This window comes from Scleropages formosus, chromosome 3, assembly GCF_900964775.1.
Source record: "Scleropages formosus chromosome 3, fSclFor1.1, whole genome shotgun sequence".
NCBI lineage: Eukaryota > Metazoa > Chordata > Actinopteri > Osteoglossiformes > Osteoglossidae > Scleropages > Scleropages formosus.
In genome coordinates this window covers 1738268-1759044 of record NC_041808.1, presented here as the reverse complement: position 1 = coordinate 1759044, position 20777 = coordinate 1738268, and the positions used below count along the sequence as shown (strand labels likewise).

The following is a 20777-nucleotide window of genomic DNA, read 5'->3' as shown; positions in this document are numbered from 1 at the left end:
ATGAAAGTTAACAGTCATTAAAACTGCACATGCTATAAAAATAAAACAAGCAGAAATCAAATCTTAGTAACGATAAAGCGGATATTAAACACGTGCATAAAAAGTAATCAGACCTGGGTCTGGATTATGAATAATAAATCTGTTCTGCTCAGACGCGTAACAATTGCAGCTCCGTGCATATATTTCAGTTAAGTGATGTTTTCTAAACATAGTTATTTAAGCTTAGCCAACAAGAGAACCAGCTGTTTGAGGCACTCGCGCTGACAAACAAAACACAGAAATCTTGGGATCGTTCCATTCACAAAAAAAGCAACGGGAGTGCAGTCGCGAATAGGGAATCTCTGCCGGTTCAGTCCAACCAAAGGCGTTGAGCCCGTCCTCCAGCTACTCCCCTAGGTAAATAAACAAGGCTCTCATTAAGTCAGCTGGCTGGGTGCACACAGTGTAAACTGTTAGCTCCAGAGCTACCGAAGTACATAAACAAGCCCGGTGGGGATGCAGGAAGGGAGGGGGGCTCCAGGGTTCGGATCCCCGTCCACAGAGATATGAGTCATGTGACGCGAGGAGGGGGAGACGCAAGCTGGGAAATGCGTCTGGGTGAAAAACAAAGGAGCGGCACAGGAGTCGGCACGTCTGCGCTCGTTACGTAGCAAACCGCTTCACACGTTTCCAGCGAACTGGATCCAAAGGGAACTGACTGAGGAACAGGCCCTAAATCAGCCTTTTCAACAGGCCTCGCACCGAACGCGTCTCTATGTGGCTCATCCTGGTGTGACCGGACGTGATCCAGTGCACCGCATATATCATTTTTCACCCTTTTTTTACATGACTTTAGTTCTTTCTAATTTTCTTTTTTTTTTTTTTTTTTTTTTTTTTACAGTTTTTAATATTTCCGAGGGGCGCGGTGGCGCAGTGGGTTGGACCGCAGTCCTGCTCTCCGGTGGGTCTGGGGTTCAAGTCCCGCTTGGGGTGCCTTGCGCCGGACTGGCGTCCCGTCCTGGGTGTGTCCCCTCCCTCTCTCCAGCCTTACGCCCTGTGTTGCCGGGTAGGCTCCGGTTCCCCGTGACCCCGTATGGGACAAGCGGTTCTGAAAATGTGTGTGTGTGTGTGTAATATTTCCCGTGTGGTGTTCAGACACCCCTCAATTTATGCAAAAAGACCGTTCTTCAACTCCTTATGTAAGTCAAAAGTTACATGTCAAACTCTCCCCCCATTCAACATAACAACATTAATGATTTTTCATCTCAATTACTGCAGCTTGACGTTTCTTCACTATTATTGTTGTTTTCATGTTAGCTGTTCCTTTTACGTTCTCCCTTATACATGCAAAATACGATCAAAATACTATCGTACTTATAGTCGATACGGCTAAACCTGGTTCCCGCACTACAGACGATAATCTTTGTCCACCTTCATACTTCCTTATTATTTTCAATTTCATCTCCACATAGATTTCTGTACGCTTGCGAGACGGTTCTCGTTTTCCTTCGAGTGCACGTTTACCACCAGGCACTGCGAATGATGAAAAGGGTCAAAAATATGGGAAAAAAGCACTACGCTAACGAGAGGAGAGGCGTTCCCGGCTCAAAACGCACGAGAACTGGGAAGATGCAGCTTCCTGCCTTGTCTGGCTACGCCAACTTGTGCTTAATGTATTTCAGATGTTTTGCGTGAAATAAAAGCGCTTTCCATAAATAATGTGTATGCCGGGAATTTTTTACGTAAATCTGGATTTGGGTAACTCAGATTTACGTAAGTAAAGGGACGTCTGTATTTAGAGTCGTGAGCTTTCAAATCACTCCAAATACTGATATCTTTCTTTCTTTTTTAAACAAATAGTTTCATTTCATCCAGTATCCCCCCACTAGCGAGAAAAATCAATGTTGATCTCAACGAGCGGCAGGAGGCCGGTGCAAAAAATGCAGAAACAGTTTCTTGCACTTCTCACACACTCACTTCTACAACTTGCTTGTCCAAGACAGGGTCACAAGAGTTCACAACCTATCCCAGAGGAACAGGGCGCAAGGCTCGTTTTACATTTATTCATTTTGCTGACACTTTTCTCCAGAGCCACTCACAATGCTAAGCTACGTACAGTTATTTACCCATTTATACAACTGGGTAATTTCACTGCAGCAATTGTGTGTGTGTACCTTGCTCAAGGGTGCTACAGCTAGAAGTGAAACTGAAACCTGCAACCTTTGAGTCCGAAGGCAGCAGCTCTAACAACTACGCTACCGGGGCTTTCGACTGCTCTCTTACCTGTTATTGTTGCAGAAGTTTTGGCAGCTCATGCAATCGGAGGGGTCAGACTGGGGCACGGCTGAGTACAGCCCTCCACCCTGCCAAGGAACAGTTGGAGACATCCTGGGCATTAGAAAGTGTCTCAGAAATGTGCACTATATATCCATACTAACATACATTGGTTTTAATTACCCCTACATAATTTAAAGCAGGTAGATGTTTGGTGTACAAAGAAGAAAGGGTTTGCGACAAATGTTCAACAAACTTCACCGAAATGTCCACCGTTAACATCTATGCGCTTCTGAATTCGCCAGGCGGGTCAAAAATGTGTATTTTTTTGATGTGCGCGTAAATACGAAATAGCTTAACGTGGGTACTTGTGTCACTTACACACGCGACCATGATATGGACTCACATTGTGTGGGAGGCTGGAAGGGGTGCACTCATGCTCCAGGGTGCCGTGGGGTAAAGAACCATTGTGTGTGTGTGACTGAGGGTGGCCTGGAGCATATAGTGCCCCCGAACCGTTGAGCAGCGCCAGGCCTTTGGGCAGCTTGTGGTGGAGGTGTGGGCAGCCTGGGGGTGGAATGTAACTCCGGTGCCCGTAACTCCCATGAACGGTGCCATTGATGTGGCCGGTGCTGGGTAGCGTGGTATACTCCAGCATGTGGCCGTTGGTCTCTGGGGGTGGGTACAGGTACCCAGGGGGGTCAAACTCTGAGGGTAGGAAGAGGAGAGTGTGAGGAACATGCCACTAACTCCTATAGTCATCTGCTGTAAAAGAGGCCTATAAGGCAGCAGGTGACGTAGTAGACAGAAGCACCACCTTTGGACTCAAAGGACTCAGGTTTGGTCCACACCTCCTGTTACAGTACCCTTGATCAAGGTCCTTACTCTGAGTTATCAGAGTAAAAACTAGCCATCTGTATAAATGGGTAAATTACTGTAAGCAGGTTAACACTGCAAGTCGCTTTGGAAAAAAGCACCAGCGAGATGTAAATGAGTAAATGTGTCTTTATAGACCTCTGTGGTTCTGTTTCCTTCACCAGTTTTCAAACAAGTGCCTGGAGAAACATTTATTCATAAACCTCCCAATAAAAAGACCTCTGTTTGCTCTTTTGGAACACCTATGAGAAGATGTGGAGAAGCTCCCGCCTTCATTAGACCAGCATTTTTTTTTTTTATCATTCATACATACATACATATAGATTTTTTTTAAATAAAGATGCAGGGACATCTGCTGTGGCCCCTCAGACTTACTGTGCATGCTGTTCTGCTGCCGATTCCTCCACAGACACATGGCGATGAAAACCAGCAGGATGAGCACCATCACGCCCAGAACAGTTCCCACAATCAGGTAGAGCAGGCCCCCTGGTGGCGTTGGGGGATCCAGGGGGTACTGTCCAGGTGGAGTCACTGGGTTCATAGGGGCCGCTCCTGGGGCCGATCGAGCTACAAGAGAGAGGCACTAATCTAGTATCCATACTTTGGGTCCATACTGACTCAGTATTATACAGTAAATATGACCTGTAAAAAAAATATCCAGTGCAAATATTTTCTAATGTCATTACTCTGGTTCCTCAACTGTTAAAAAAGTTTGAGTTACAAATTTGCAAATAACATCAACACTTTTCTCCATTATTTATCAATTTTTATTGCCTGTTCTTTGCTTACCTTTTTTAAAAATTATGTGCGTTTCCACATGGCAGTAAAGAGCACCCAGACTGTATAGGACTGCGGGACAGCCTTCGTGTGGATAACGTGAGAAATGGCCAGTTTTTTTTTTTATTTTCAGTCTTTTTAAATTAACGCTGGTTGACGCTAATAAAAATACTGAAACGAGCGGCATGAATATTTTATTATAGCTTTATCTGTGCTTTTTAAAAAAACCTTCTAATTAAATTTTCATTCAATCATTTTCAGTCATGTGAAATTACCTTTAAATTTAACACACCTCTAAGTTTTAAAAAAAAATTAAGATCTTGATGTAATTTTTTTTTTTTATTTAGTATAGCTATATTTAAGAGTTTTACAGAGTGTACCCAGCAAATAAATCACGGGTACGCTCATGAATCATTATTCGTTTTTATCGAATGAGTAGTAGTAGGTGGACTTACAAACAAATCAAGCCACGGACCGGACTTCGGGTCCCAGTCATACTAATAATCCGAAGATACGGCGTAAAGTGTTTTTCTCACCTTTGGTCTCGCAGATCATGACGTTGCTGTACTCGCTCTCTCCACCGTCATTGAAGCACTGCATCTTGATGTCATAGGAGGTCTCTGGCTGGAGCTGTCCGATGAGATGCCACTGCTTGAGGCCTGTGGTGTCAGGAAAACATGCGCTCACGACATTGCTTCTGAATATTTCCACAAATTTTCACCATCGAAGCCATCCCCACCATCTCCTCACCCCAACACACAAACACACACACGGGTGACCCTTGTGCAGTCCAACAGTTTTTTATGAAAACCTTTATAAAACAGAACAAATAGCTGAATTTTATTTCCATTTATTGGTTTACTTAATTCTTTCTGTGGAAGATTCATGGCTTTATTATCTAAGTGCAGTGCTGTATGGAATAGACCTAACCAGCTGTATTATTATTTTTTATTATTTATATAATTTTGTAAATGATCACCGAAACCTTTACAATAAAATCCACTGAAAAACCATTTAGGAACATTTTCATTTATTTAGTACATGCTTTTCTCCAAAGAGACATACAGTGATTACTACATAGTACTTAGCCGACACCGATATCTAAGGTGACTTACAATTAGATATATTACACCAGTAGTATGGATTACTGGCACTAAAACCTCAAGGTCATACTCCATATTACATATGCATAACTGAAGTTTGTGTCCATATGTTTCTTATTCCTTGTAATAAAAATAAATCTGCAGTTAAAATATAGAGCAATATACGCAAAGCCAACCCCCCCCACCCCCTTGAGGTTCATACAGGACAATGCAGAATTGAGTCTTTTGAAAACATCTCCAGCCTTCTAAGGGAATCACACCAAACTTGTGTGTTGCTGCCTGGCAGCAAGAAAAGAGGGGGGAGGTTAAGAGGTTAGAAGGGTGGGGTCGGGCCAGGGGGGACTGCCCCCACCCAACAGCATAGTGGGAAACGGACCCTCGGTCGGGTTTAGCCGTAAACATTCCTGATGGCAACCGGAGCCCCTCCGGCTGCCTGGTTTAGGGTTTCAGTTCTGGGCCATTAGCGAGGCGGCCGTTTATTAAAGACACATTTACGCTGCCTCATTACCGAGCCGCAGCGCTACTCGCACATCAATCGGCGGAGCGACCCTCTTCACCTCGTCCCGCTCCAAGTGGGTATCTGCTCTCCTTCGGGACACCCCCCGGGAATAGCCCCTGCCAGCCCCCGCTGCCTGTCACCCTGCATCCGACCGCACCCTCCTCCTCCTCCTCCTCCGCTCAAGGCTGGCCCCGCTTTGTGGCGGAAAGTCCGGTCCCAACTCACCCTCCACCACGTCCCTCTTGTAGTCGCTGTCATTGTCACTGTCGGTGGGTCTGTAGTAGATGTAGAAGCCCTGGATGGGTGTGTTGTTGTTGCTGGATGGAGTGTACTGCAGAACAGAGGGCACACGGCTTAATTCCCAGCCTCGGTCGTCATCAGCATAATTCCACCAACACTGAAGTACTTGAACAATGACCACCACACTCCACTTGTGAAGAGCAGAAACGCTGCACGCTGGCGTGACCTTGGGAATGAGGTCGGGCTCGTGGTCAATTCGGCATTAGGAGTAAACTTACATTTTATCGTTTGTGTTCCCATCTAAAATTGGGCGGCAGATCATGACTGGTTATAAAGCAGTCCAATGTTATAAATCACCCAATGCTGTGTCAAACTTTTTAACCAACTTCATTCCTAGAGATGACCACAAGTTGTACGCATCTTTTTTGGAGTCCATGGTCTACAGAGCTCATTCACCTGAAATAATTCCAGTCATGTATGTGTGTGTGTGTGAGAGAGAGAGAAAGAGAGAGCTGATATCTGACACTCTTTGCCCTTTATTGTAGTCTCACCCATTTATTTCCCACGGCCGGATCTGACCGGCTCATTGGTGATCATTAATTTTATGTGTTCAGATGCCTGGTGGAGGACGTCATGAAGCCGTATGGCAATCAGATGAAAGAAAGTGTATTTGTGACGACAAGAAGTTGGGTCAAATTTGACCGGAACACAACCCGAGGGCTAAGTTTAGATGAATGGGAAAGAATGAAGTGGACCGTGCTTTCTTTCCTTCCCATCATAATTTTCTCCTCTCTTATCTCTCTTATCACCCCCATCCCCCCACTCTCACATAGCAGCCAGAACAGGCCTGCTAATCGAGATGGGAACCGAGCTCTAATCACAGCACTCCAGACCAATTAAATGCCAGATTTAGCGTGTCTGCTAGGGGCCCACAAGCCATTTCTAAATGGTCGGCCCTAATGATTATAGCCAGGCTGAAAACAATGACCGCCTGCCAACAATGACATACATCCAGCGACACAGAACAAAAGTTGTGTTTCCATGTGTGAGTTGAGTAGAAAGCGGGCTGAATACCCAGAAGCCCCCACTCCAGGCAGATAGAAGTAGCACACTCACAGTCCAGCGCAGCATGATCTGTGTGTCGCTGACAGCATCCGTGGAGGAGATGTGTGGACCGGCCACGGGACGGCTAGGGAACGGCGGGCTGGCTGCCGATACCTGATAGAACCTGGAGGGGGCGCTGGGAGGACTCTCGCCATATGTGTTCATGGCGATGACACGGAATCGGTATGCAGAGCCTGCGACAGGAAGACGAACGGGACTGTCGGAATGGATACGGACAAACGGGTACCTGTCCGAGTGGACTGCAGTGATTGCACTAAAAGAGCACCGGAGAGCGATGAAGTCACACCTGGCTCCAGACTCCGGACCTCCACGGAGAGCTTAAGCGGCGAGATGTTGTCGGCTGCAGCGAGCCAGTCTGCGCTGCGGCCCTGGCGCCGGTACTCGACACGGAAGGCCGTTATGGGGGAGCCCCCGTTGGCCCGCGGGATCCACGTGACGTACACCGAGCTCTCGGTCGCCATGGAAATGGTGGGCCGGTCCGGAGCCTCGGGCACTGCGGACAGCACCGATCATACGTTCAGCTTTGTGGTGCCACTCACATGTTCAGCTGTCAGTGGCACCAGTCACACGTTTACCTGTCTATGGTGCCGCTCACATGTTCTGTTATCAGCAGCGCTCGACAAAACCAAGTAATGTGTACACCTTCTAATACAAAAACACCTCAAATTAGACATACAGATGCTCCTCTACTTGCGATGGTTCGACATACGATTTTTCGAAGTTACGATGGTACAATAGCGATACGTATTCGGTAGAATCCATACTCTGAATTTCGATCCGTTCTCGCGCGTGCAATATGCAGTACGATACCCTCTCCCAATGCTGGCAACGATCCGTAGCATCCACTCAACCACGCTCGCAGTCTCTAAGTATCACACCAACGAGTGTAAACAACCACAAGTGCAAACAACCGATACTGTGTTGAAAGTGTTTTTTATTTTGTGTTTTCGCATCCCATCACGTCTACTAAATGCTCATGTGTGTCTCCTGCTTAAATCTGCCCAGCTGTAGGCTATAGTAAGTGTTCTGAGCACGTTGAAGGTACAGTAGGCTAGGATATGATGTTCGGTAGGTGCGGTACTGTATTCTTTTTCGACTTGTGATTTTTCCACTTACGATGGGTTTATCGGAACGTAACCCCATCGTTGATCGAGGGGCATCTGTATTCGGTTCAGAATGCTCATCGTACGTAAACCGGTCTAGAGTGAAAGAGCGGTGAAGGAAAAAGAAATATTCCTTATCCACGAATTGTACTTTCTTGGCAAAACTGCAAATTCAATATGTAAATCATCAATAATGGGGGTCTAATAAGGCAAAAAAGGCCCCTTTGTAAAAATAAACTCTCATAACGAAAACAAAATATACCAAATTAAAAAAAAAAGTAAAAATTGTTTTGGCTGAAATGTAATCTTTGTTGCAACTGTGGAGAAAGGAAATACCCTCATCCATTCCAGGTAAGATCAGAGACCGAGGAAGACAGTGGAGGAAAGAAAACAAAGTGCATGTACAGTCTCGGCATGCCGGAACGGAATGTGTACTTACAGTCAAGGGTCTGAGCCACAGACACACAGGCAGCGAGAAAGTGTGAGAGGAGAAAGGTGGGTTAGTGGAAAGATCTGCATACACACACACACACACACACACACACACACACACACACACACAGTTCATTCTCACATGACCATCAAAATATTATATATACTGTATGTTACTATATGTGTGTGTGTGTATTGTGATATAGTATTTATATATGTATTTTACAGAATTAAAAAAGAAACATTTCAGTATTTCAAGAAGTTTGTAACTCTAAATACAGAATTAAAAAAGAAAAAACACTCTATTTGTTCTAAAAATTGTTAAAATACCTTTTACAGATACAAGGTTTACTATCATGTCAAGATGATTTTTAAAATCACATCTATGACACCCTCCCCCCCTAGTGTGGTCACGGGAGGATAAACTATACAGTTCATGCGCTCTAACTTAATGAATACACAGATATCTGTAAGCGCACACTAATATGTTTATATATTTACATCTGAACACACACAGACACACACACACAGACAAGAAGTTTAACAATCCATCACAGTTCTCTCTGAGGCCTCAGTTGTGAGCATGAAAGCCAGAGCAGTGTTCCAGACAGGAGAATCGCAAGGACAGAGAGAAACAAAGCAGGCGCTGTCCAAACATCTCACGGGGCACCAGCCGTTCCTGAGCAGCTGGCAGTGATCTATGGGGATGGGGGCTGGGGGTGCGGAGGACACGTTCCACAGGGGAGCTCCTCGTTCCTTCACTTTATCACAAGATTGGCAGCGACTTTTACTCCTGTTTTAGCAGAACACACATGTACTGTACGTACACACACCTTACTACATGTATACGGGTAAATAAATGCCAATGAGTCCAATTAGGTTGAGGGCAACCACTGGTAAGGGAGGGTACAGAAGCGCTTTACCATGGCTTTCTTCTGCACATCTTTGAACTGTGGGAGGAAACCCTGGCAAATATAGGGAGAACCTCCAAACTCCACCACTGAATGATCCAGATTCAAACCTATGCCCAATGTGCAGCTCAATCACTGCACCACCATGCAGCTTTAATAACGTACACACACATTTTCAGAACCGCTTGTCCCATACAGGGTCGCGGGGAACCGGAGCCTACTCGGTAACACAGGGCGTAAGGTCAGAGGGGGAGGGGACACACCCAGGACGGGACGACAGTCTGTCACAAGGCACTCCAAGCAGGACTCGAACCCCAGACCCACCGGAGAGCAGGACTGTGGTCCAACCCACTGCGCCACCTCACCCCCTCTCGTAACATACATAGACATATAAATACACAAACACATGTGCACAAATCTCCACTGTGAGACCAAAACTTTTAATTGAAATCTGTCAAACTTGGTACTTGGCAGCATAATTAATAAGCAGAAGAAGGATACAAACATAAATGAAAGCGCCAAAGGAACACGATCCTTCTAATATTCATCATCTCACAAAGCTCAGTGACCACATTAAAGTGCACGTACTCATTGTGTTATAATACAGCGCTTTTTAAACCTAAGTTCTGGTTACAACACACTATCATTCTGTAATGGATTCTGTATTGGATATACGTACTGAATTGTTACATGACTGATGTGTCAGTTGGAACACTATTTCACCTAGAACGTCCTGCAACCTCTGCAAGGCACCACAGACAAACACATCAGCTAAAAAAAAAAAATAATTAATTAATTATAATAACAACAACAACAACAACAATAATAATAATAATAAAAATAATAATAATAATATGTACATCCATTCATTCTTTTTTATTAACCACTTGTCCTGGTCAAGGTCATGGTGGTCCAGAATTACTGGGTCCAAGGTTGGGGGGGTACACCTTGGACAGGACACCAGTTCATGGTGCAGGATAATAATAATAATAATAATAATAATAATAATGCAAAATACACACACACTTTCCGAACCACTTGTCCCATAGGGGGTCGCAGGGAACCGGAGCCTAACCCGGCAATTCAGGGCAGAAGGCTGGAGGGGGGACACCCAGGACGGGACGCCAGCCTGTCGCAAGGCACCCCAAGCGGGACTCAAACCCCAGACCCACCGGAAAGCAGGACCTGGTCCAACCCACCGCGCCACCCGTGCGCAGAATACAATGCCTATTAAAAAGTATTGACCACTGCCAGGACTGTTTTTTGTTATGTATTTACAGGATTGAATCACAGTGGATTTAATAGGTATGGGGCTTGGTTGGGCCCTGCTCTCTGGTGGGTCTGGGGTTCGAGTCCCGCTTGGGGTGCCTTGCAGTGGACTGGCGTCCCGTCCTGGGTGTGTCCCCTCCCCCTCCAGCCTTATGCCTTGTGTTGCCGGGTTAGGCTCCGGCTCGCCGCAACCCCGCTCGGGACAAGCGGTTTTAGACTGTGTGTGTGTGTGTGTGTGTGTGTGTGGATTTAATGAGGCACCCTTGACACTGATAAACCAAAAATACGGTTTAATGTCAACGTGAAAACACCTTTTTACAAAGCAATTTTAAATTCATTCAAAATGTAAAACACTAAACAACCGAGTGCATAAGTATTCACCACCTTCACTATGAGACACCCAAATCAGCTGTCATGAACCATAAGCTGAATGGAGATCACCTATGATGAGTTAGAGTTATTATTATCGTGATTCTAGGACAAACATATTTATGTCTGATAGGCCCAACAGTTGGTCAGTCAACAAAAAGTAAAGAATGAAGACCAAGAGACATGCGAAGCAAATTCATGACAATGCTGTTGAGAAGGATTAGTGAGGGAAAGGACATAAGACAATTCCTAAGGCACTTCCTAACGAGTACTTCCAGTAGGTGCTGTACGCTGCGAAAACACTGCAGCATTAATATCAACGTTCCGACTTCAAACTCGCCCAACTTTGTGAAGAGTTACAGTCGGTTATGATCTGCTTGCATTGGAGAGTCTTACCCCTGTCGTGTATCACCACCCCGAAGCGGGTGTTAGAACTCTCGAGCTTGGGCACCTCCTCCGGCTGGGACACGAATGGGGCTTTGGAGGGGTTCTTGCTGGAGGACGTGCTCCTCTCTGCAAAGACAGATGGAAGGTCGCGTGTTGATGCCAAAGATACTAACTCAGCCGCCATCTGTAAACATTTCACCTCCACAGGCATCCCGACCTCACACCACCAGACACCCAGTTTGAGAAACGGCTGCATCTGAGCTCTAGTTTGAGCCTCTTGCAGGGCTTTGCCTTTTCTAGCCCACCTCTGGTTTCCTGGAACCCAAGGAACGTCAAGAGCACTAACCTTTCCCTGTGCGGAAGGTGAGCATAGCGGGCTGGCCGTCTCCAACACCGCTGCGGGCCACCATCAGGACCTCATAGAGGCTCGACGGCTCCAGCTCTGATAGTCGCAAGGTCTTCTCGCTGCCGGGAACGCGCACCGTGTGCCAACTGCCCACCACGTTGCCCACGTCATCCAGCTGTGCCGCAAACAAACAAACCAACAATGGCCTCAGCACGCAAAGACATCACAAAAATGTTGATCCTGATTTTTCCCAAAGCCGACTGCCCTACAATGACATTTCCCCTTGAGTCTGAGCGTGGGAAGAGTCGGCAATACGTAAAACAACGGCTCTCATTGTGTCACATCTTCAAATTTCTGTGAAACAATGAAGCCTGGTCTGGAGAAGGGAGCAAAGCAACAGTAACAGCAAGAGTTTTGTTGTTAACGGACTAAACTTGGACACAGCTGCCCTTAAAAGTCTTTGAATGATCCATCCGAGTCTCTTAACCTATCTCTTAAGAAGGACTAATATTAAGATGCCATCGCCAGTTGGCGCCAGCGATGGCGTGCTGACCTCTAGTTGCCCCGTTACACGATTTTTCATTTGCGTAGTGAGCCATCCTACCCGGAGCAGGGCGCGGTGTTTATACTTCCTTTTTAAACACTTTGCACACGGTGGGACAGCTGAAACTTCACCGGTGCCCTTTTGAAAAGAGCAGAACAACATCGTCCTGCCAAGGGTTCGAGAATCGGATCAGCTCCAGAGTCAAGTGCGTGATCTGAGCAACACGTGCAACCCATAAAAGACATTTCAATCTTCAGATGTGCCTGGTACCTGGTGCCATCGCTGGGTTTCATTAAAATTATGCAGCACAGGCCTATAATCATTGTACGGTATGCAAGCTACCCTTGATCGTGGATTATCAAAGAGAATCCTGCATTCTGAGTTGGGCGAATTACATGATAAAGGATGATGTCTAATAGCGTGATTCGGGCGTTCTTGTTCAGCTATCCTTCAATAATAGCATCACGCCAACGCTGCGTGCTTCCAAGATGCCTTTCTCTGAGTCACTCGTCCGCTTCTTGACCCAGCAGATGGCTGGAGAAACCTTCCCATCTTTAAAGTTAACTGTCTTTCATGCCATCGTTACTCACTGCTGACTGATCGTCTTGTCCAAAAATGTTGGCTGAAGATGAAAGTGTGTGTTCTTCCACACACCAGTCTGAATGAAACATTGCACTTTTCCTCCATACGTTCCTCTTCAAGGGGCCTCTGTTTCCTCTGCTACATTTACATCTAGCTGCTGCTTTTCTCCATACACTGATTCACCTGTTTATACGGAGGGTAATCTTTACTGTATCAATCCAGCAGAAGTACCTTGCTCAACGGTACCACAGTAAGGGGGGGATTCGAACCCATGTCCTTTGAATAAAAGGAGGCAACTCTTACCACTGTACCCCCTGCTCTCCCAAGTACTACAATAAACCGATGAGAAAAAGAAGGGATGCAATTAAAATCTCTCCATGTTGAATCGGTATTAACTGTGTACATATACTCATACTATATGTGTGTTTGTACTTGCGTGTTTAACACTGTACATCCATGTGTATGTAACAGGCACCAATGGATATGATATTTATATTTTCTAGGGATGACGTTTTCGAAGGACAGCTCCTAACAGGTCCATACCGTCGGATTAACTTGAGCAGCCCAGTTTTGGGTCGGGCCTGATCTCGGTCCACGGGAAGTGCTCACCTTGCGGTACTTGACAAAGTAGGCGCTGATGGGACTGCCCCAGTCCCGGCCAGCCCTCCACTCCAGGTCGTACACATCAGGCTTGTGTGTCTGTGGGGGGCTGGTGATGATGGGTGCCTCTGGAGCGGGGAGGTCACCTGTCCTTTCGGTGGGCATCCCCACGCCGTTCTGAAGCCCCTCTTCGAGAAAGAGCGCCTCCTCCCCTTCATCGCTTTGCACTGGGTGAAGGGAACGTGGGCTGTCCGGGAGGAGCCCCAGAGTGGTGCTCTGCAGGGGAGCTGTCAGTCAAACGCAGACAGAGAGTTATGTCATCTGGAGCCTTTATTCACACCTTCACTCTCGGGCAGGTGTTATATTAGTAGTGAGTAAAATGGTAATATTTTTATACTGCAATTTTCTGGGCAAAAGTTCTCCGCAAAAAAAACTTTTATTAAAACATTAAAATGTCCCAAAGTGGCTGATTTAGCTGTTTATGGTGAATAATTTGAGATTAGATTTGGGAATCTCTGTGAAATTCAAAAACAGAATAGAGACGTTCCCCGACTTACCACGGGGCTACGTTCCGCAAAATCCATTGTAAGTCGAAAATATCGTAAGTCGAAAATGCATTTAATACACGTAACCTACTGAACATCGTAGCCTAGCATACGTGCGATGGCCATTAGGAGCTCTCCGCCTTCATGCTGGGCAATTAATTATCTAGAGTTTCTCCTAAAGAGTAATTTCCCTCCTCCTCTTCTTCTTCTCAGCAGTAGCAGGAGACACAGATGGGCATTTCGTAGACGTGATGGATGCACAAAACACAATGTAGATACGGGGGGGGGGTATTCGTATAGCGACCGCGTGACAGACTGGGAGATGCGGATCGCTGCCGCTGCCCAGCATCACGAGAGAATATCGCACCGCATATCGCTTGCCCGGAAAAAATCAAAATTCCAAGTATGGCTTATACTGAATGTGTATCGCTATTGCACCATCGTAAAGTCGAAAAATCGTTAAGTCGGACCATCTGTAGTGTTTATCCAGGTCCTAAAAGTTCAGATCTTTGCAGAATCCCACAGTACCAAACTGATCTGCTTTAAGTGCCATATTTTCCACGAAATGAGCCAGGAACACGTTGTGCGCAAACGTAAGCGCGTCGGTTTCTGTGAGCTCCGGAAAAACCTGCCGAATATCACCGGGATATGACGGAAAATGACGGTCGTCCGCATGAAAACCAGAAGCATCAATTAGCATAAAGCAGAAAAACTGAAAATACACCACAGTGAACATTATAATACTTTGTTTGTTTTTTTACCACCCTCCCCCCCCCCCCCCATTAAAATACTCTGAAGTCAACGGTTCACCTGGGAAATTCTACAGGATGGAAACTATATCAAATGTGACACTAGGTTGGCAATAAGAAAGTGGAATGTGTGTGTGTGTGTGTGTGTGTGTGTGTGTGTGTGTGTGTGTGTGTGTGTGTGTGTGTGGGCGGGCTAGGAGAGACTAAGAGTGTCTGTCTCCTACACACAACGCTATAGACAAACATTTTAAAAAAACTGAAATATAAATACGAGTTTAAATCAGTAGGATTTAATCATTACGGCCCCACGGCGGAGCCCAGGGCCCCAGCGCCGCCTGTTTGCTGTGCTCCTCTGGTTTATTTTACAAAACAAACAGCTCTTGAGCTGGTAACACAACGCAAGTCCTTGGGCCCGCGGCCAGCTGCCGCACATTCCACACCCTGACCATTAAAATAACCGGGGAGCCCGAGACCCAGGCACAACGTCCACCCCCACGCACTGCACTCCTCTGCGGGCCGTCCTCCTCGGCCCTCGCACCCGTCACCTTTGCCACTTTCCATGACGTCAGACCGATGGGTCTGCGTACGGACCTAGACAACCAAGTACATCCATTCCCCACATCACAGAGTTAATCCGTTCCGTGAAATCACCCCATTAGGAAAATTCCTGTTGGGCGGGGGGGGTCGAATTACCATTATTCCTTATAGAAGGAAAAAAAAAAGACACCCGGAGAAAAACACATCCCCTAAAATGAATTAAAATAGAAAAATAAAAGGTATTTTTATAACAATTACATCTTTTATAGATTTTTTTTACTCAATTTATTTCTACCTTGCATCTTTAAGGTTTTATTTATTACATTCATTTGTTTCAATAATTGTTTGTCCATTTCAGGGTTGTGGGGATCCAGAGTCTATCCCAAATGTATAGGGTGTGAGAGAGGGGACACCCTGGACATAGACATGTTGGTCTTTTCACTCAGGGAGGTTTCCGCAGTGCATGTGGACACTATGTTAAAGTCCTGCTCTGGTACCCTTGAAGTATTTGAAGTATTTACCCTGAATCGATACAGTAAATATAACCCTGCTGTGCAAATGGGTAAATCACTGCTGGCCTCATATTTACTGTGTAGCAAACCATTTTTTTCCACTTACACAACATTAGTGCGGAAAGACGTGGGTTTGATCCCCACTCAGTCTATGTGGAGTTTGCATGTTCTCTCCCTGTCTGTGTGGGTTTCCTCCAGGTGCTCTGGTTTCCTCCCACAGTCCAAAGACATGTTGTTCAGGTTCACCCATAGTGTGTGAGTGACAGAGAGAGAGAGTGTGTGTGTGTTCCACTGATGTATGGATGAGTGACCCAGTTTAAGTAGTGTATTTAGCAGTGTAAGTCACCGCGGTGAATAAGGTGTGTGGGCTGATCACACTACATAGAGTTCATTGGCAGTTGCTTTGGAGAAAAGCATCTGCTAAATAAATAAATGTAAATGTAGTGTGAATGGGGCCTGGGGGGAGCACTGGTGAGGGGTTCGAATGGAAAACAACTTTAAAAAAACTAAAGTCAGAAACAACATACCTACAGTGAGAAAGGCCTCTGCCTGCACAGACCCCAGGCCGTTGGAGGCCTCGCAGATGTACTTCCCAGCACGGGCCACGGTGAGAGCCCGGATGTAGAGGGAGCTGCTCCCAGGTCGGGACATTGTGAGATGAGGGGGGCTGTCACCGGGCGCTCTGGCTGTAGCCTGCGGGGGCTGGAGGAGGTCTGCCGGATGGGTGTCAACGGGACCGTCCGAGTTGTACCACCGGATCACTGGCAGCGGTACACCACTCGCGTTACACGACAGAAACACGTCGTCACCCTCTTGAAAGGTCCCGCTCAAGGGCGGCGTCAGTATGACAGGTTTGGAACTCGCACCTAGAAAGTGAATTATAGACAGAGACAGATATTCAAACATACAGAGCATTTTTCCATAATGACAGTTTTTGGACACCGTGTCTCAAAATTATTATTAACTGCAGGTTGCTTGTTGCTTAAATCCATATTACAGTTTAAGCAGTCTGCAGGATTTGTTTGTAGCGCAGCTATGGGAACTGTCGGCATGTAGGTGCCTTCGTAATTATTACGAAATTAGAACTCAAAATAGAGCAATAACATTTACTCATGTCGTAATTTATGTTTGAAAACAGATGTCTGCTCATTTCAATCGTTCATCATTTAGAGGACAAGGGGAGGGAGTCTAACTTGCACGGAGAAGGTACGACAGGCTCCGTAAGGTCATAAAAACATCTACGCCCTGCCGAAAGTTGACAGCCGGGTGGTCTCTGCTCCATCTTTATCTCGTACAGCTACTTCTTACATTCTCCTGTCTGGGAGCTTCTGGACGGAATACAGAAGGTGCACCGGCGTGATCACCCAGTATCAGCTGACCATAAAACACACCACCCCTCACGAGAAGGTCACTAAAATTTTTTCGCTGATTTATCACAGCAGCTGATATTCTGCATGGAGTGAAAAACCTGCGGCGATAGCATGGAATATACAAGGTCCTCGAGATATGAACGCTCGGAATCACGGACCTTCGAAGATACAAACATTTATTGTCAATTTATTTGTTTGCCTTATTTTATACTTATTAATTGTTAGTTGTATTTTGTACACTTACCTATTTTGAAAAATGTGTATGAAGATTACTTTTTTATTTTCAGTGATTATTAATTAAGTTTTAATTTTAACGTAGCTTGAACTTAGTAAAAATGTTAAAAGTGTTTTTTAGTTGTTATAGCTATACGCAAGACTTTCACAAAACCAATCCGGCAGGTAAATCGAGGTGTACTCTGTTACAACACTATTACTGATTGACTGCATAGATGATACACTAAAGAAACTCGTTATGTTCACTAATAAGCCCATTGTACAGAAAAACTGTATAGATTGTCCTAAGTCGTTGTAGGGGTTTTTAGATATATGGGACCAAAACAGCCAGAGGCAACCTGGTTATCCTGAGTAGAAACAATACCTGATAGAACAGTGAGGGCACCCGCTGACTGGGCGGAGCCAATCCCGTTGTCCAGCAGGCACTGATAGATGCCCTGGTCCTGCAGTGTCACGGCATCGATGCGGAGGGAGGATCCAAACATCTGGAAGCGGCTCGAGGGGGGAATGGGTCTGGAGTTAAAGAGCCAGGTGACTTTGGGGGCAGGGTTACCCTTTGCGATGCAGACAAACCGCACGGATGAGCCGGAGAACACGGACTGGTCGGTCAAGCCCTGTAGTACAGATGCAGGTTCTAGGGAGCAGACAGGTGACTACAGTCAGGGGGAAAGTACTTCTCAGATGCAGATGAAGATGGAGCAATGCAGAAAACCTGTAAGCGTTCCTTACCAAGCACGTTCACAGTGTAGTTTGCACTGACCAGGTCCCCACTTTCCACGTGGAATGAACATTGGTAGCTTCCCTTGTCGCTCTTCTTTACCGCAGGCAATACCAGGTTGTCGTGGGACAGCCTGTAGTTGTTCCTCTCTTGCAGGGTCTTCCCATCTTTAGTCCAACGAACGGTTGTGGAAAGACGTTGAGACACAACACACTCCAAAGTGAGGGATTCAGATTGCATCACAGACACGGCCTGAGGGGTGGTGGGAAATATGATTTGTGCAGGAAAGGGATTGTCTGGACCTTCACAGGGGAGACAAAGAAGCAAACATTAGCCATAATGTCTAGAAATCATTCAACTACCCTAGCTTCTCACGTTCTGAACGTGCAAGTTCTGAAATTTCAATGATATATTTTTGAAATATTATTAACTAATTTATTTATTTTTAATTGCTTTTCCTCGACTGTCCTATTTTCCAAAATTTTTGTGTTGTGGTGCAAAACCTGCAGTTCCAGCTCCACTCATTAGTTGGCAGCAAAATGCACTTAAACAAAAGAAGAGTGGAAGAAGGCCTTCCATTACTTCATTTAGCAGACACTTTGCTCCAAAGCAACTTCCAACGAACATTATGTAGTGTTACCACCCCACACCTTATTCACCAAGGTGACTTACACTGCTTACAATTACTCACTCAACCAAACACCTGTGGAACACACTCTCTCTGTCACTCACACACTATAGGTGACCTAGAGTTCCCAGTGCACCTGACCAGCATGCCATTGGGAAGAAAGCAGAGCACTTTGAGGAAACCAACACAGACACGAGAAGAACATGGAAACTCCACACAGACAGAACAGGGTTCAAACCCCTGTCCTCTTGCATCACGTAGATGCAATGAGACAATAGCACTGCTCATCATGCCACCAAGCCATCACAGTTCAACTCACTTACCTACCTGGGGTTAAAGTCCATGACTGGGCAAAATCACAGCTTGTGAACAGGTCTTTTTAATTTTGGTCATTTAAAATTAGTTTTAATTTTGATGTAGTTCAAAGTTAATAAAAATTTTCAAGTTTAACCATGCAATTTTTAGATCACATTCAAGAGTCTCAAAACATATTGCCTTCTGATCTCTGATTCTGAAGCAAAATCTCTTACATTAACGTATAATGGGACATAACATATAATAATCTAGAGAACTGCAATGAACTGATAATGGAGCACGGTCCAGTGAAAAGTGTCCTCACTCACCTTTAACGGTCAGTTTCGTGCCATGGGCTTCCACCTTGACCTCCTGAGTCACAGGGTTGTACGCAGCACACTTATATGTCCCCTGGTGCTGAGGGGAGACAGACATAATCTGGAGGTTCCCAGATGGAAGAATTAGATATTCATCTAAAAAGAAAAAGAAACATTTCAATTTTAATTTCAGTATTGCATAGATCATATAATAATACGATTACAAACTGATAAAACCCTACACGAGAGTTACTCATGCTAAGAGCATGAGAAGTAAGGGTGCATCTATGAGAGTACGTGCTTACTTGTGGACTGCTCAAGCCACTCCCCTCGAACCCGCAGCCGTGGCAAGGCGGGAGGGTTGCTGTAGGGAATCTGGCACTTGATGAGTGCTGTACTACCATTGTTCACAGTGAGGCTGCGCCGCCGGGTCTCAGCAAACTCTGAGACACCTGTGTGGACAGAGCATCTGTCTTAGCTGATGATACTTAGACAAAGCAAGAGCCAGAGGCAAGTCCAGCTGTGTCAAACATCCAGTTCATCCAGAACAGGAGAAATACCGTCTAAAATGCTAAAAAGGTATAAAATACTAAAAAAGAACACTGGGTTTTATTATAGGCTTTATAACAGACTGATATGACCAAACTACAAGAGGGGTCCAGAAATGCAGTGATTCCCAACAGGGGGTACATGTTTAGATTGTGGACAAAATTTTATTTTTAAAATAGAAATAATCGTTCAATGTATTCAAAAAAAAATATATATGTCAAATACTGTATATTCACTGGGAGGCTCTGGCCAGTAAGGCAATGAGCCCTGACACATGCGGTTTTGAACGATGCCATTAAACTGATAAACTCCATCCAGTCCAGGCCTCCGCACACGCAGCCATTTAGCAGCCGAGGGCCCTTTATGGTCTTTACCAAGTAAAACGTGTACAGATATTGTTTGGACGGCAGGTGGAGCCGCCATTAAGGACTCAGAAACACCATAGGAAGAGAGCTGCTGTCTGAACAATAAACCGAACAGATCCTGTAAGTGTCAAAAAGACAATAAGACATAAGCACAGGACACATACTTGCAATGGACACGTGTGCCAGGCGGCTGGCAATGGCGCCCGAGTCCGAATGTGCAACACACTGGTATGGGCCTTCCTGACTGGGCTCCAGAGAGGGCAGGGCGAGGGACCCGGACCGCACCCGAACCCCCGGGGTCGAACTCGGGTCCAGCGGCTGACCCCTGAAGTGCCAGGACAGGCGCGCAGTTGATGGTCGGGCAGAGCAGCGCAAACGGACAACGCCCCCTAGCCGCTGCACCGTGGAGAGGGGCTCCGAGCGGAAGGACAGGGGGGCTGCTGTGCAGGGCAGCACAAACATGCGTGAAAAATTAAAGGTACAATTACTAAATTGTACTGTATTTTCTTCACAAAGATAACAGTTTGAAGGCAACAGAAAAAG

General features: G+C 45.8%; 1 protein-coding gene across 1 annotated transcript in view; it reads right to left on the bottom strand.

Moving 5' to 3' along the window:
• The window catches only part of LOC108924676 (cell adhesion molecule-related/down-regulated by oncogenes-like), a 40285-nt gene that overhangs the window by 2126 nt on the left and 17382 nt on the right, over positions 1-20777 (bottom strand). Inside the window, exons 3-18 of the mRNA XM_029250696.1 lie at positions 20399-20674; positions 19626-19772; positions 19333-19476; positions 18093-18383; positions 17728-17997; positions 16287-16625; positions 13426-13703; positions 11691-11865; positions 11354-11470; positions 7160-7366; positions 6865-7046; positions 5734-5839; positions 4443-4565; positions 3505-3696; positions 2660-2961; positions 2263-2342 (exon numbers count right to left, since the gene is read on the bottom strand). Of these exons, the coding sequence (XP_029106529.1) occupies positions 2263-2342; positions 2660-2961; positions 3505-3696; positions 4443-4565; positions 5734-5839; positions 6865-7046; positions 7160-7366; positions 11354-11470; positions 11691-11865; positions 13426-13703; positions 16287-16625; positions 17728-17997; positions 18093-18383; positions 19333-19476; positions 19626-19772; positions 20399-20674 (3229 nt within the window). The remainder of the gene's footprint in view (positions 1-2262; positions 2343-2659; positions 2962-3504; positions 3697-4442; positions 4566-5733; positions 5840-6864; positions 7047-7159; positions 7367-11353; positions 11471-11690; positions 11866-13425; positions 13704-16286; positions 16626-17727; positions 17998-18092; positions 18384-19332; positions 19477-19625; positions 19773-20398; positions 20675-20777) is intronic.